The 16,471-nt window shown below is 40.5% G+C and overlaps 1 protein-coding gene across 17 annotated transcripts in view; it reads left to right on the forward strand.

Moving 5' to 3' along the window:
- ptprsa (protein tyrosine phosphatase receptor type Sa) overlaps positions 1–14,779 on the forward strand; it is a 223,294-nt gene extending 208,515 nt beyond the window's left edge. For all 17 annotated transcript variants that reach the window (XM_052074413.1, XM_052074418.1, XM_052074423.1 and 14 more), the window contains 6 exons: positions 4,858–5,036; positions 6,111–6,237; positions 6,323–6,448; positions 9,287–9,441; positions 12,066–12,201; positions 13,407–14,779. In XM_052074413.1, the coding sequence (XP_051930373.1) occupies positions 4,858–5,036; positions 6,111–6,237; positions 6,323–6,448; positions 9,287–9,441; positions 12,066–12,201; positions 13,407–13,475 (792 nt within the window). In that variant the 3' untranslated portion in view covers positions 13,476–14,779. The remainder of the gene's footprint in view (positions 1–4,857; positions 5,037–6,110; positions 6,238–6,322; positions 6,449–9,286; positions 9,442–12,065; positions 12,202–13,406) is intronic.
- Positions 14,780–16,471: the final 1,692 nt, after the last annotated feature.

Here is a 16,471-nt window from a genome sequence, read left to right on the forward strand (position 1 = left end):
GTTAGAACATTTTATAGCTTGTAGAACTTTTTGATCTATTTCAAGCAAAAGGGGAGAGTTGGGGCCGTGCCATCGCTCAGGCAGTAAATAAAACAAGGAGAGCGGGTGGCTCTTTTCACATTGCATTTGCAAGTCAGTCTCTGTAAATTTCTGCCACACGAGCTCTTGTGTTCCACAGGAATTTGTTGAGTATTGTTAGTGTATATTTTCTGAGGTATGTCAAATGTTTTGCTTGCTTGCTGCTGGAGGCTGTAAATTTCCCCATTGTGGGACGAATAAAGGATATCTTATCTTATGTTTTCACCTTTTTGATGATTCAAAGCTTAAATGATGTTACAGATGATACAAAAGTTTAACAAAACATTACAATCTATGAAGCATAGACTGCTTTAAATTTTGTATTTTTTATACAGTATATTTTTAACAATTGCTTGAATAATACCAAAAGTCAGAAGTTTTCTCAGTATGTTTGAATTGTGTCATAGTTTCATAATTTGAGTGTAATGCTCGAGTTAGTCTTCCCATTCGCCATTCATCAGCATGGCAAACCGCCAAGAGACAATAACGGTGCTAGTGTGTTTTCACTTAGCGAGGCACGGTAGTGATAAAATCACCATACAGATTGAGCTGGTGTCAGGAGTTGAACAGGGAATAATCATGTTCACTCTAAAATCTATATTCAGTAAGAGAAGTGGAAGTGAAGGTGGCTGGGCGGTAGTATATTACTGAGTGTGGCTGCTTTGGATGATGAACAAAGAAACAAGTGCATTTAGCCTAGTGTTAAGAAGGAGACTCGGGGAAAAAAGATGAAAGAAGCGCTTGTATGCAAGATTTAGGTTGGTAGTGAAGCATTAAAAAGGGAGAAAGAGTGATTTGCACTTAAAGTCAGGTGTTGTACGTGCACAGGATTGAAGACTTTTGGGGGAAACCAAGCATAAACTTAAGATGACCGTCACCGTTACATTTCAATTTCCACAATCATTGCCCAAAAAGTTCATGCATGTTTCTGATACCACCACTGCACTAATCCTTGTTGGGTAGCCATGTTTAACCCAGTCTACTGAGCTATAAATGGAAAGGAATTGGCGTGGTGGTTTAGAGATACCCTTGATGCTTCTCTGATCTGTCGCATGGAGAGTTTGGCCAGCCTTGGATCCGATTCACGTACCCACTGTAGCGTTTGGTGATATAGCCGAGGGCCTCTGTTGTGCTGCCAGGCCACCTTGAGCTCATCCAGGTCCCTGGTGTAGTGCTGATCAAAAGGCAAGGCTGAAGCGGGAGGGATGAAGGGATGGCAGCAAGAGGAAAGCCTGAATAAAATCCAAGTGAATAGTTGTTCGTGTTAAAGGGGATTGAGGGGAGAAATGTTACATTCTAAAGATCGATCTTATTCACATAAAAATGCGAGGACAGAACGTGCACACACACACTGTGTGAAGAACATTGGGGATGACGTCGGTCACATTAAGTTTTTTGAAACTCGTTCATCTTACATTCTTCTGTTAGTGATATCATTTTTAGTGGCACCTCTGTGACTTCTTACTGTGATACAGAACTTACCCACTCAAAACCTGTTATCAACTTGATGCTATCGGTATTCAAAATGATTTCATTAAGACATCTGGGAACTGTTGTAATTGTGGGGAAAAATGGACATCTCCTCAGAAATGCATAAGAAGTAACTCACAATGTTCATACAAGACACAAGAGTTTATGTGGTTGTGAAAATGAAATCACTGCCTACCTTCGTTGAGACCTGACGCGGAGACATGGGATGCACTTTCGCAGCGTGTTAACGATCGTCGCTTACGTGTACCGTTTTAAAATGCTTCTCTCTGCACTCCAGATTGCCATTCTTTGCTCGTGTCCTCTGTGAATTGTGCATGGAACAAACTCTGAATGAGAATAATAATAACAATAAAAGACACCGCAGAACAGCTGTGATCGCAAGCTGCTGACCGCTAACAACTTCCTGTGATGCAGGTTACGCGCCACCATAGGTTAAAGGTGACCTGCTTTTTTATTTCATTTGAGCTTTTCAAATACTTTTTGTGATGCTAACGGTGCAATGTGCACGAACACAAAAATACATCATATTAGGAAAACATACACATGATTTGGCATGTTTGTTTTTTTTCCCCACGACACCCCTTGCGATCGACTTGGGACAAGTGAGTGAGCTACCGGCCAATCGTGATTGACGTATTGGGCAACCAATCGTTCATCCGATCCCACACATTCCTGGGCCAGCGGCAAATCCTGCTTTCTTTAGATTGTCAGCCAGTGTATTTTGCTAGTGCGTCCCTGCTCCCCTTTTCTGCCACGCCACGCTCAGCGGTGAGTGTCTGCAGTTTCCGACTGCTTACGTGTAATACCGTATTGGCCCGAATATAAGACGGCCATGATTATAAGACGACCCCCTCTTTTTCAAGACTCAAGTTTGAAAAAAGACTTTTTGAACACCAAATTAATTTTTATACAGAAAATAATGACAGTACATCTGAAACAAATGATTATAACAATATATTTGAGAGAAAAAGCATGTTATTTTGCCTCATTCAAATCTAAAAAACAAATTCAAAAAAATAGTACAAACAACCTACATCAATCAGAGTTAAAATTATCAATTCTAAACCGTAAATATAATGATAAATCAGAGCTAAGTTGATAAATAGAGAAAATTATTGAAATACAAGAGAAAATTGACACAAGAGTGCCAGGGTGTGACGTATATAATCCGATACAAACCAAAAGTTGTAAAAATATCATGGTTATGGGTATAGTATGAGCCTTAATGGAGACATCTTTCTTCTTACTTTTTTTCTTTTCTGATTGATATAAACATGATTTATTAGATATGAACACATAACGGGGTAGGACTAGATAAGTTTTTTACTTCTTCCTACTCCCTTGAACTGTGTTGAATGAAGACTGATTTCTTTCTTTTTACTATTTTATCTACCTTATTTTCTGTCAAATTATTACTGTATGTTTTATGTTTAATAAACAAACCAATACAATACTGATAAAGTGCAATCACCTTCGTAAATGAATGGTTTCTGGTTTTTGAAATGTAAATTACATCATAACTTCTCCTCAGTTGCCGGTTAACCTGGCCGATCTTCGACCCACGTTTCTCCAGATTGTCGCTGCGTTTCTACATTTTCTGTTATCTCTTCTATTATTTTCTTCTTTTTTCCTTCTTACCGCAATTTATTATTTTTCTTCTTCGTGCTACCACTATTTTTATTTTTATTCTTCATGGCAGGGGTTCACTTTGGCCTGGGCCCTGGGCAGTCAAGTTCAGCATTTGCTTCATTGATATCTGGCGTCATCTAGCGTCGTGAATGGATATAATGTCTAGACCCCGAATATAAGACGACCCCCACTTTTTCAGTCTTATTTTAATGCAAAAAACACTGTCTTATATTCGAGCCAATACGGTAGTAGAAGCAGAATGTGGTAAACAAGCCAGTGTCAAAGACAATTTAAAAATGGAAATGTGAATGGACATATTGACAAAACCCAAACTCTCCCCCACCCTTTGTACTGTCAACAACTTGACGGGGAAAGTAAGGTTTGTTCAAAAGAAGCTAATGTCGCTCTCTCAGTTAAAGCAAGTGAGATTTGTTTGAATTATTTCTGGTGGATGTAGCATTTCATTATCAAGCAGATGTCAACTAAATAGAAAAAAAATTGTTGCACGTCACCCAAAGGGAGGTTGAGATTTGAAATGACTCTATGTTGTTGAGCGTCCAGTCAGAAGCTATATTGTTTGTTTGTTTTATATGCACCAACTGCTAGCTAAGCAGTGGAGACGTACAGGTAACATCACTTACTGAATTTGTATTTGTAGGCCAGCCCGTTGAGGCAGCAAACTTGGGCCCATTTTGTTTTTCGTTTTCCTAATTAAGCCACACGCTCTCAACTTTTTGAGACAAACTTTTGATTTAATCCTTAATTAAAGTAATTTACTGGATAATTGCTGGATCAATTTTATCCTTAGTTTGAATATCCCTCGGGCGGCCCGGTAGTCCAGTGGTTAGCACGTCGGCTTCACAGTGCAGAGGTACCGGGTTCGATTCCAGCTCCGGCCTCCCTGTGTGGAGTTTGCATGTTCTCCCCGGGCCTGCGTGGGTTTTCTCCGGGTGCTCCGGTTTCCTCCCACATTCCAAAAACATGCATGGCAGGCTGATTGAACACTCTAAATTGTCCCTAGGTGTGAGTGTGAGCGCGGATGGTTGTTCGTCTCTGTGTGCCCTGCGATTGGCTGGCAACCGATTCAGGGTGTCCCCCGCCTACTGCCCGGAGACGGCTGGGATAGGCTCCAGCACCCCCCGCGACCCTCGTGAGGATGAGGCGGTACGGAAGATGAATGAAATGAATGAATGAATATCCCTCTGCAACGTTTTTTTGGTTGTTCTTTTTTTCATAGATTGCAACAATTATCAACAGAGACAGTGACCCACTTTCAAATAGTTTCTTCATTCTTTATCTACAAACTTGTTTGTGTGTTTGTGTTTGGCATAGATCCCCGCAAGTGATATCAAGCACCTCCCAGACGCAGTCATTTAAAGAAGAAGATAAACATTTCTAAAATACCATACTTTCTGTGGAATGCATACTTAATATGCAGGCCTTTAAAACTGTAGCATCAATGTGTCTTAACAATCAGGCTAGTGATCAGTCTGATTCACGTCTGGCATAAAAATATCTCATCTACATTATCTTCATTTGTCCTCCACCAATGCTCGCTCTGCCGTTTTTTTTTTTGCTCTTTTTTTTTCTTGCCCACTTCTTTGGCTAACCTTGTCAGCTCTTCATTTCTCAATATTCCTCCTTGTTTTGTGTTGCCAGCGTTTGGCCAACTCCAAAGCCCACACGTCACGCTTCATCAGTGCCAACCTACCCTGCAACAAGTTCAAGAATCGCCTGGTCAACATCATGCCCTACGAGACCACGCGTGTCTGCCTGCAGCCAATCAGAGGCCTGGAAGGATCTGACTACATTAATTCCAGTTTTATTGATGGATACAGGTAGGAGGATGTGGTTGTGTGTATTGTTAGGACAGCTTTTTTCGTTTGTTTGTTTTGCAAAGTATACGTAAACGGCACAGATGGAAGACAAGGTTTTAAAGCAGCAATAGGTCCTGCACAAGAGTTTGCATTACTGGCAGGAGGGCTTGGCTATGCAGTGGAACCTCAGAACTGAAACATGTTTGAAAGATGTACAATTCAAGAGTCTTAAGTTGCAAAAATCTTGAACCACAGTCATGCATATTGTCATGTGAAACCTCAGCATACACTGTGAAAAGGACTCAAGCAAGTGGTCAACATTTTCTTGGGCGTTTTGCCACATTCCCAAAAAAAGGACAACCCGCAACCAGAGGGAACTTGAAAATAGAAGAATGCGCCTCAGAAGTAACCAGAATGTATACATGTATACAGAGTCGCAATGTAACAGTTACTTGACATGTCTGTGGCTCATGCTCAAGCTTATTTTTATTCTCTCTCTCTCTCTCTCTCTCTCTCTCTCTCTCTCTCTCTCTCTCTCTCTCTCTCTCTCTCTCTCTCTCTATACACACACACACAGGTGTATACAGTCATCCCTCGCTATTTCGTGGTTTGTTTATCACGGCTTCAGTGCATCGCAGATTTTTTCAAACATATTTACAACATATACAACAAGTCCGCAAACTGTCCACGAGAAGCAGTGGAAGTCGGCAAAACAACAGCGAGTCACATAGAGCAACATATACAGTACTACATGTATATGTTGCCTGTATTTTGTTCATACACTAACCTAACCTAACTGATACATGTATCAGTTAGGTTAGTTAGTTAGTATACAGCATTAAGTTATGTTAATTACAACAACATTTACATGCAGTAATATACCATATACCAGTTTATGCAGTATACCATTAAATTTGGCCTTATAAATATTTTTTTTTACACATGTACATATACGGGGGGGGGGGGCGCTACTTCGCGGATTTCCATTTATCGCGGGTGGTTTTGGTCCCCATTTACCGCGATAAAGGAGGGATTACGGTATTATTTCTGATGTAAAATAACGTAACATAACATTATGTTACTGTATTTCTAAAGGCAACAGAAAGCCTACATCGCCACACAGGGCCCTCTGGCAGAAACTACAGAGGATTTCTGGAGAATGCTCTGGGAGAATAACTCCACCATTGTAGTCATGTTGACCAAACTGAGAGAGATGGGAAGGGTATGACATGAACTCACACACTCAACTCGTATCAATGGTATGATCCATTTTAGCCACGATTAAACGTCTTTATCCGTTGATGCAGGAAAAGTGTCACCAGTATTGGCCAGCAGAGCGCTCTGCTCGGTATCAATATTTTGTGGTGGATCCCATGGCTGAGTACAACATGCCTCAGTACATCCTACGAGAGTTCAAGGTCACAGACGCCAGGGTAAGAGGATCAGAAACGCAAATCAAGATCAGTGTTCCCAGCTTTTGCAACCACTTTTTTTTAGGAACCGTAAGTGTTGGAAGAAAAAAAAATTGCCGGGTTTATTCTGAGCCCAATTATCTGGCATAATTTCAAATGGCAGCAGCACTGCAGCGACAACGTAAAGCCGCTTCTGTTCTCCAACAAGGCTGACATCAGCAATTATTTCCCAGGCTGTGTGGCAGCTAGTTAGTTAAATGTCTTCCTGTTGCAAATCAACCACCCCTCACACGCACGTGTCATATTGTAGTATGCACACAATCATGCACAGATACAGTACATCATGGTAATTGCGTATGAATGCAGTGTAAGCTGGTCTACCAACAGCATCCAACCATCCAATTATTTTTATTTATACCCGTGAACTCTGCTGCACACGCAAACAATGCTGATGCTGACGAAAATAATACTGTATTCAAATCTAACGATAAAAGGTAAAGAAAAGCAAATTGAATTACATTTGACCAAAATGCAGAGCCAAAATTTTACAACAACAAATTGGACCAGTTCACCATTACAATTGCGCTGCGGTTTTATTTATTTATTTATTTATTGGGGTTTTTGCATTTCCCCCTCCCCCAAAATCAACATGAACCTCTTTGACAGGGCCAATTTTGATCTAGCGTCACACATAACAGCACATTATTAATCACAGTATCTCTGGAATAAAAATCAATTTTAACACCAGCGTAAAAAATATGATTGTTCAGCATTGTCGTTTCGTCTCATAAGGTCTTCTTTTATTATATGAGAAGATCAGCTACAGCAGCAAGTTAACTGACGCAGATCATCAATGTTGGAGAAAAACCAACATGAGGCAGCTTGAAACTGATAGTGCATGTTAATTTTTCAAGATGTTAAGGCATTGGCGAGAAGTGCTTCAATTGTAGCTGCCCGGGAGAGAAATGGGTGTACGTTCTGCTATTTAGATTCGGAAAAACATTTGCGCCTAGTGGGGAAACAACTAGAATCAACCCCATACAGTGTTGTCAATGCTTACATGTTTGTTTGATTAAATGAGCGTATGCTTGCGCACAATCTGTTGCAAATAGCATCGCGCGCCTGCCTCAACACTCACATCTCGCGAGCGAGTCACGTATTTAATCACACAATTTGACACGCAGAGCGGGCCCTCAGGTTGTGTGTTAAGATTCCTCCCCCGACCCCTCCTTACTGAGCACGTGGCCCATTGTGTTGCCTTTGCCTTTGCCTCTCTCATTTTATTTTTAATCCTCCGACTGAGGCGTGATGTTTTGCAGATGAAAGACAAAGGACGAAAAGAAAGGAAACATGTGTAGCAAAACATCAAGACAAACATGACGTGTACAAAACCAGGTGGTGTATGCAGATGAGTGCGATCGAATCAGTGTACTAAACATGTAAGAGCACATTGAGGCACGAAAAGCCATTGAAAACACCAACAGCTACGATTTAAAACCATTAAAAGGCGAATGTTGTGGATTTGATGATATTATTGTTATCCGGCAGTGAAATTCTTCTCAAGCAGTCATTTGATCAATGTGCCGCATGGCTGATACATTCCATGGCGAAGCCGTGGTATGTCAATTAATATTTTTAATAAGGTATTATGTATCAACTTCCTATTTCCTTCAAAAACAGGAAAAGAGTTTTGTTTCATGGTAACCTGACAAAACGTGCTGTGCATTTCTGCGACAAAAACAAGGCTCGCATTTGTTGGCATATTTATTTGTAGTTGCATCTGAACTACTGGAGGCAGTAAGAGCAATGTGGTTGAAGCAGGGACATCACTTTCTATTTTCATCATCCAAACCCACAGCCTAAACTAGTCATTTAGTCTCGCTTCTTAAGCCTCCACCCTCTCCCTCAACACTCTTCCGTCAAATTGTGCTATCGATCACAGGATTACACTATTCTACACGGTGTCTGGGACAAGACGCGTGGCATCCCAATGCACTATTGATTAGCTTCAAGTGGGAGCCATCGCACACTACACACCAACAAAAGCAGCAGGAGAGTAAACTGAATCATATTGCGAGACAAGTATACGTTTTATTCGATGACACTTTCAACCTCCGCAAATGCTCGATGATGTGTTTCATTTTGACACAAAATGTGCCCATTAGTGGTGAAGGTATACTGTTACTTGGGAATTTAATCCTTTGACATTTAATGTGGTGGGTTTTTCCATCCACCATCAATCACATCAATAGCCAACTCAGGATATTACTTGTCTCCCTTAAAACCTTCACATATTTCTTCCGATGCTGGATGGCAAACACTGATTTTGAATATCTAACCTTTTTTCTGTGTTCACAATCAATCTGTGTCAAATTGTATTGTTGAGTTTCTGAAAACGACATCTTGGCTGATGCTATGGCAAGATCATAAAGATGGCTGAGATGGGCTCAGGCACGCCCACAACCCTTGTGTGAGGTTAAGCAGTTCAGAAAATGAATGAAGTTTCAATAAGAAACAGTTATTTGCGATGCCGAAGATTAAAGGTGCATTTCTGCACCACTTGCCAGTGAACACTTTGCAGGGACTACACACTTATCACTGATTTCCAATGTATTTTATTGATACGATGTATTTTTTAACCACTCTGTGTGTGTGTGTGTGTGTGTGTGTGTGTGTGTGTGTGTGTGTGTGTGTGTGTGTGTGTGTGTGTGTGTGTGTGTGTGTGTGTGTGTGTGTGTGTGTGTGTGTGTGTGTGTGTGCGTGCGCGTGTGCGTGTGCGTGTGCGTGTGTGTGTGTGTGTGTTTTGTCTGTATTAGGCAGTCTTTCTTTGCTACTCTCACTTCTTCCATGTTTCGGTAGGATGGCCAATCCAGGACAGTAAGGCAGTTCCAGTTTACCGACTGGCCGGAGCAAGGCGTTCCAAAATCCGGCGAGGGCTTCATTGATTTTATTGGCCAGGTGCATAAAACCAAGGAGCAGTTTGGACAGGATGGACCAATCTCTGTCCACTGCAGGTGGGAGCACTCTTAAATTGGTTGCGGGGAAAAAAAAACCTGAGTTTCAGACTTCAGTCCACTGCCAAGGACTTATATATATATGTATATATATATATATATATATATATATATATATATATGAATGAATGAATGAATATATGTGAATGAATGAATATATATATATATATATATATATATATATATATATATATATATATATATATATATATATATATATATATATATATATATATATATATATATATATAGTATATAAAAAACACGTGGATTTTTTTTGCCCAAAAAAATCACGTGGTAGGGTAAAGGAAGGACTATAAAATGGCTGTCACTGATTAATAAAGCAATAAAAAATCTATTTTAAACCGTTAATAAGGTTTTCTGTTGAAGAGAACAACCTCTGCATCTCATGACAAGCTGAAAACCAAAGACAGTCACTTTTTTCTTTTTTTTTAACCAACACTAAACACTCTGTGGCATAGTCCTCACAGCATCACCAAGTATTATACTCACTCTCTTTGCCATGGTAATCCTGTGGACCTCCACAGGCCCATTTCTTTCATAATTGATAAGGCTGAGATGCAGCTTGGCATTTGCAAAAGGGAGGAACATGAAATAAAACAGCCATTCTTTTTGTTTTTATGATCCATGATGGATTCTAATACCCGGGGTGTAGATTCCAAGGTAACCTACATCATTAACTCTGAATGCTGGACTGATATTTGCTTGTGGTCTTAATCCAGAATTCAGATTATTCATATTTAGTGATGAGACTTGAGAAGGATACGTCTTCTAGCTTTTGTAACTAAAAAATGGAAACCCCCATCTCCTGATCATTTTTGATCTCCTGATCAAAAAATAGTTTGGAGAAATATGCTGTGGGGCGTCAAACATAACGTCACCTTTCCCCATGTTAGGAAAATGATGTCGCCAGCTATCAAATGGACTGCTGAGATTTGTAAGCGTTGCCAGTGTAGGTAGATCTTGTCAATTTAATTTCAAGGAAAATCCACAACCATTTTAAAAGGCCCACTGTTTTGTAAAAATATCAGGAGACTAAATGCATTTATATTTACGGAACTAAAGTCATCCCTTCAGCACTACTTCTTGCTTTGACGTTTATGTGTTCATTGGTTTCATTCGCAGAATTACACAACACTGAGTTTATAGGACGAGTTGGGCCAAGGAAAGAAAACTCATTCATGCTGAAAAACAGATTTGTCACTTTTTTAACAGTACCGAGAGATGGTCTGCACTCTGCACAAGGTCATTCCAATGGTAAAATAATATACAGAGGGGTTGAAAAATGATTTCCGAACAACTCCCTTCAAGATCTTTGAAAGTCTTTGGTACAAGAGACATCTTCCTTGAACTGCCATACAACCAAAAGGTTAACATGCAATCTCAATTAATTCATTTTTCAAAAGTATTTTGGTGAGGGAGTTATTTTTCATCCGCTTGCTTTTTTATTATTTGTTTCTATTTATATCCAACTTATCTTTTTAGAGTACGTGTCATTCAGCGTTTGATACCAAGATTGGATTCTTTGCACCCGCCTTGCTTTGTCATCTCTTGGTTGAAGGCATTGTCCTTTTCCCTTAGTCGGCGCCTTCCTCATCTGTCATCCCAATTTCTAGTTCCTAATCCTTTGCTCTACTCCCTCATTTCATTTCGATCCATTCATTCTCCCAGCCATCCTTTATTCCGTTCCCACCGAGCCCTCCGCTTCCACACACACACCCCACACCACCCCTGCCTCCACTCTTTTCCTCAGCCACTGTCTAATAGACTTTTGTGCGTTTTGTCATTAATTGCCTGATTACGTTCTGTGAATGGGAGACTCCAAATCCTCTCAGTCGGCCACGGCTCGTCCACCCTTTCTTATTTGGGGAGTGGATGCTATTGGTGAGAGAGGAGCACGAGGAAGGGGAGTTTGAGTCCATGTGACAAAGCTCTGATCGACTCCCTGGAAGCGGCTTTGGGTGGCCTAAGCGATACAGCAGGAATGAAAGTCAGGGAGGATGTTCGTGGGTGGCTGGAGAGATGGGTCAGCTCAGAACGGCTGTGTGTGACACCTGAAGGTTTTTTTTTTTTAATGGTCTCAAAACACTTGGGTCCAAAAGTGAGTTTTCTTCCTCACACAGACACATGCAGACACAGTCAACAAAATAGCTTTAGCATTTGGAGAAAGCCCAAATAAAATTGTTGTCAAATCAATTATTGTTCCATTGGCGGAGTGGAAGTCATTTCGCAGCAAAGCAGCTTAGAGAGGCGGCTTTGAAGTATTTCCTGTTTAAGTGACTGTCTTTCTGGACAGCAGCTGCAGCCAGAAAGATGTCAAGATGTTTTTGTTATTTAGCTCACAATTCGATTGGTTGCACCCTTGTCATCTTTACTCTGACCTTGCCACTGGATTGATGGTAATCAAGATTTTCAATTAGTTGCCCTTTGTCAGCCAAGAAGTTGACATTGCACAACATGCATTTCAGACGGGGGTCAAAGATGATTGTATTTCATTTGCAAGCGCTCCTAATGTTGCAACTTGCCTGTGTGTGTATACCTGTGCATGGGCCTACGTGTTATTTCCATGCTTGATTAATTCGTTGAGATGTTCTCTCCGACAGCGCTGGTGTGGGCAGGACCGGCGTCTTCATCACCCTCAGCATCGTCCTGGAGCGAATGCGTTACGAAGGCGTTGTTGATATCTTCCAGACGGTGAAGATGCTCCGGACACAGAGGCCAGCAATGGTCCAGACTGAGGTCAGATGTCCCACACACGCACACAAATAAATCACGTCATAACCAGCTAGGAAGACAAACCTACAATATGGTTGTGGCTTGGAACTTCAAGAAAAATGGGCCACCGTAAATTGATCAGAATGTGACTTCAAACAAAATGGAATAAATTGGTTGCTGAAAAGCTTTCAAAACCAAACATGCACAAAGATAATATGAAGGCCCGACTTTTATCTGTAATTACTTCCTCCACTCCTAATTCATTTATCAGCTACATCTATTACCCTACACACAATTAACATCTCACCAATGGCACCACAGTGGTTTAGTGTGTTCTTTATTTTTGGAATTCAATCATTTTGTTTTGTTCTGGCAAGTCTCTTATGAAGAGACGGTTTGAGATTCACCGTACCCGATGTGTTCACTGGCTCGCGTTCTTTTCTTCCATTACCATGGCAACTCAAAATGATCTATTTTAGCAATCTATGGTCTTCGTGTACCATGCCTTTCAAGTTGCGTGCTCTGCTTCTACATACTTAATTATCTTTGCTATTTATTTATTGCCGTCTCATTTTGGCCTCCTCTTTATTTCAGTTTACAGTCAGCAAAGTGATTGGATATTCAACAGACGGTTGGAATTAAACACATTATTAACGACTCGAATTGAAATATGCAATATGAAAGGTTATGCCCTCTGTGGGGAATCTAATTAAACAACGTGGACATGGCAGCCCTCTCGACCAGTGGGGGATAAAAGCGCGTGTTCCAGAGGCAGTTTGACGGCATCTCATTAAACAGGAAGTGCGGTTGGTTTCAAGCGGTCCTTGATGCCTCGCTGCCCTGACCGTGGGTACCTATCTTTAGACAGCGCTTCCTGGCTTCAAACGCCGCCTGTGTTGCGGCAGGTTAGCAGAGCGCCGGCCCACCTGGGATCTGCTGACCACCTGCCTCTGAACAGAATGTGCATGAATGTCCTCAACTTTGTTTGAGGGCAGCTAAATTTAATTAAAGTTGAGTGGAAGTCGCGATTAAATGATCTCCACAAAGTTTTACCGCACATGAGCTGTGTACTCGCATTAAATATCTTTTCCGGAAATAATCTGTATTAAAAAGCGGCTGTTTTTAGTGACACGACGATCAAAGCGTTGCTCAAAGTACTGTAGAGATTATATTTCTGATATCTTTTTTTTTTCTCCCTCTGTGTTATGTTCTTCTTCTACAATCTACAGGATGAGTACCAATTCTGCTATCACGCCGCTTTGGAGTACTTAGGAAGCTTTGATCACTATGCAACGTAAAAGCCATCTCTTACCCCCCCACCCCCCTCATGAGTGCTGTCACCCCGTCAACAGTCTCCTGAGCCATAGAAACTTGAGTTGTGAAACGGTGGTGTCACAACAACAACAACGACACCACCATTCTTCATTCAGACGCATCAAAGCAAGATACCACGTTTTTCGACATCACTCCGACCAGATTAATTTCAATCGGGCCAGGATAGCTCAGACCCCGCAGTCAAGAAAAGAAGCATTGGCTCAAGCTGTGGGGGCGATCCAAGTGTCTGACTTCTTTCCTTACCTCAAGTGTTTCCATATAGACATTGTAAACTTTCACTGAAATGTCACACAACAGACGAAGTACAAAGCAAGTACCCATGAGATGGCTGTTGCCAAGACCGAGTGACTTTCTCTCGTGATTTTTTATATTCCTGGATGAAAAGGAAGTTCCAACTCTTTCCGCTCCCCCCGCCCCGCCCTTTCCAACATATTTTGCGAGTTATATTTAGAGAAATGACCAAATTGTGGTTGCGAAAGGGGCGGTTCGCTCTCCCAAACGCCGGTCAACCGCGAGCAAGATGACGGCGTCTCGGGCGGGCAGAGAAACGGACACGCTCATGATGAGCAACGTTTGTTCGGAGAAAGTGTGACAGGACAAATCTCGTCACGTGATCAGAAGGGAAGTTGTCAGGACAAAAAAGCAACATCACATATCTTAAAATGGGATTTCTCACTAACTGGACCCTCTCCTGAAAGTCAATCGAGAACTGTGGGAAGCTGTGCCTGTAAAAAGAAGCAGTGGCTTGGTTGTTTGTGACCCATGTTTTTTTTTTTTTGTTTTTTTTTAGTTTTTTGGTTTTTTTGTAGGTTTTTTTTTGCCAGCTTTGGAGTGTCAATCTGACAAGACATACATCTGATGAGAAGCTTTGTAACAAATCGAGAAGCCCGACAAAGATGGGCCACAAAGCCTTCCTTTGCGTACAGTGATAGATGTTTCAATTTCTTCTTTTTTTTTAATTCTTTTCTTTTTAATCCAACCAAACATGCTGCTTATCTCATGTACGTGTGACTCTTGAAGTAGATTTCATTTCAAAAGACACACACACCCAAAAAAAATGGGGCTATTTCAATTACAAAACCCGAAACATTTCCTTTACGATCCACTGTATACTCATTTGTTGCATTAAAAAGCTGTTTTCCTTGAACCCTTAGTACTTTTTGGGGTACGAAAGTAGACCTTGTTAGCTCTCAAAGCTACGAGGAACATCTTCGGTACAAGTAACTTGCACATCCTGAAGAAAAAGAACTTGAACAAAGTCCCCGCCCCCCCCCCCCCCCAAAAAAAACCCTGCAGGTTGGATTTGACGCACTAATTTAAATGTCACTCCTTACGATCAGGTCAGCGGGCTTGTTTCTTTTTTTTTTTTTTTTGAGGTATCAATGCTTTGGTATGCGCCTCTTTGGATTCTGTGAAAGGTTCCCAAAAGATGCGCGTCAAACAACCGGAGCGATGGACTGAACTGTGTGGAATCTTTTTGTATTTCCAAAAAAGCCTTATTGTTATTGTAACATTATAAAAAAAAACATCAGTGTTGTATTACGATGATTTATTTTGCATTACATAACAAACTTTCTTCTTTTCTTTTTTTTAACAGAGATGTTGTATTGCATTTTCTAAAAAAATGATAAAAAATAGCTAAAGAGAAGTGCTTATTTGTTCATATTCTGTTGAAAGACATTCTATTTTTTCACTTTAGAAATCTTCAGTATAACATGTCCGTGTGTACGTGCGCATATATACGGCACACGCACACATTCATATATATTTAAATGCAGACTATAGAAATATATCCATCACTCATGGTTTTTTTTTTTTTGTCTTGCCCTATCAGCCCAGTGCTTGAAAATAAGGCGACTTCCCTTTTAATTTTCCATTTAAGCATTTATATTTTTTAAACCGAAGAATCCTGCGTGTCCCGCAATGGCAACAAACCTTTATTTGCCCCGTTTGGATCCTCATCCTTGTTCCGGTGAGGATACGCATTGCATTTTAAATAGAATTGCACATTCGATTTTATTTTGTAGCCATTAATGTTTGTTATTACTTTATTCCATATTATTTTGCAGCTGAGAAGAAACCTACCCACATGATATCTAACAAATCGAAAATTCCATTCCATTTTTGTTATTTGAATCTGCCAAATTTGACATTCAGTACTTTTTATGATCGTGTACAAGCTGAGACCCTTGGTTTTTGTATTGTTTTTTCATTTACTTTCCGACATATTATTGTGGTCATTATTTTTTTTGTTACATATACAAAACAATCTACATGTAAATAAACAAATATATAGATTATATGTATTTGTAAATCATTGGACCCTCAAGAGCTTAAATAATACAATGGAACTGTACAAGGAGTTGCTTGTCGCCAACTTGATCTTTGTTTCATTTTCTTCCCAGAGAAACAACTTTCTCCACTCCCGCTCCCTGACCTTTAACAGGTTCCATTTGTTTCTCTTTTTTTCTTCTTCATTCTATTTTCCCTTTGCAGTCAAAATTGGACGCAACTGATCACACACTTCAGTTCGGTTGTGCAAAAGAAAGCAAACGTGCTCGTCAACCCAGCAATTTTCCCTCTGAATCTGTTATTGTTCAGTTGCCATGACAAATAAACCACGTCTAGTTTTGTTGCAATTTGACAAGTGTTTTGTTTTGGGTTTTTTTTTTGACATTCTATGTGCAGCATTGCTGATTTTTGTTTAATGGGATGCAGAAAGAAATCAGAAGCGGAGTGAAACAAATGACGGCAAAACCGAGACAACCAAAAACGTGCTGCAAAGTCACATTCTCAGCTGAAACTTTGACATGTTTCATCAAGAACAAAAATCCTTGCGGTGGAACTGATCGGAGCGCCCATCCCGAAGCTCGTAATTGTGGAGGTCTTTGGAAGCTTGTGCAATAGAACTTTTCGGACTTTGTTTCAACACCTGCTACAATCATTTGAGAATATCTGG

This window comes from Hippocampus zosterae, chromosome 8, assembly GCF_025434085.1.
Source record: "Hippocampus zosterae strain Florida chromosome 8, ASM2543408v3, whole genome shotgun sequence".
Taxonomy (NCBI): domain Eukaryota; kingdom Metazoa; phylum Chordata; class Actinopteri; order Syngnathiformes; family Syngnathidae; genus Hippocampus; species Hippocampus zosterae.